The sequence below is a fragment of the Nestor notabilis genome, unplaced genomic scaffold (assembly GCF_000696875.1).
Source record: "Nestor notabilis isolate BGI_N333 unplaced genomic scaffold, ASM69687v1 scaffold24639, whole genome shotgun sequence".
In the NCBI taxonomy this organism is placed as follows: domain Eukaryota; kingdom Metazoa; phylum Chordata; class Aves; order Psittaciformes; family Psittacidae; genus Nestor; species Nestor notabilis.
This window is the reverse complement of record NW_009943592.1, coordinates 738-1,560: the sequence shown is the minus strand read 5'-3', so window position 1 is coordinate 1,560 and position 823 is coordinate 738. Positions and strand designations below refer to the sequence as shown.

The 823-nt window shown below is 49.6% G+C and overlaps 1 protein-coding gene across 1 annotated transcript in view; it reads right to left on the bottom strand.

The window, feature by feature from the left end:
- Positions 1-276, bottom strand: part of TGIF1 (TGFB-induced factor homeobox 1) — a 7,611-nt gene extending 7,335 nt beyond the window's left edge. The window contains exon 1 of the mRNA XM_010022015.1: positions 261-276. Coding sequence (XP_010020317.1) covers positions 261-276 — 16 coding nt within the window. The remainder of the gene's footprint in view (positions 1-260) is intronic.
- Positions 277-823: the final 547 nt, after the last annotated feature.

The following is an 823-nucleotide window of genomic DNA, read 5'->3' as shown; positions in this document are numbered from 1 at the left end:
CCCCCCCCCCCCCCGAGACTTTTCTAGGAGTGCAAGCAAGCAAGCAAGCTCTAACAAAGTCACTCTTTGAAACTTCTTGAATGTGCCTCAAATGCCAGGAGGTCACAAATAACTACAAGCCCAACCTGTAATAAAACAAAGACACCCTAGCCTTAACATCTTTTCAAAAGTTTTGGTCTTTGTCTCCTCACCTTCTAATTTCTGCCACGCAAACAGCAGGCCCATGGCCCCTCTCAAAAGTTCTCCCTCCTGTCTGTCACCTTTCATTGTTTCCATTGTTTCAGCCCAGGACTCGAAATACTCAAAGCAGATCTCTTCCCCTCTCGCACACAGATACACACACAAAGCCCTCCACATGCATACCTAGAAACTACGTCAGCGTTTTTCACACGCATTTATTTCGGGGGTGGGGGGTGCAGTGGGGTGGTAAGAACAACAGTTGAAAGTGCGGGGAGTTTGGTATTTCACCAACCAGCAGCTGCCCTCGGGGAGAGAAGCCTGAACAATGGAAGCAACAGCAGACAGGAAACCAGCTCACCACTGCTGTGCAAATAGGGAGCATAGGAATGTCCTAAAAATAACTGGGCTAAATTAATTCAGTGAAACCACCAAAAAAAAAAAAAAAATAAAAAAGTAAAAACCCAACCAAATCCCCTTGCTAGCAATAGGGTTAAGAATCTCAGCCTGCCTCGGGCGAGTGGAGCGTTTCGGAGCCCCTGCAGTTCGTGTCTCCAGGTACAGCAGCCCCACGCTACAATTCCGGACCCGCGCCCGGCTCCTGTCCTGCGGGAGCTCCGCTCGCCCAGTACCACCCGCTCCTTAA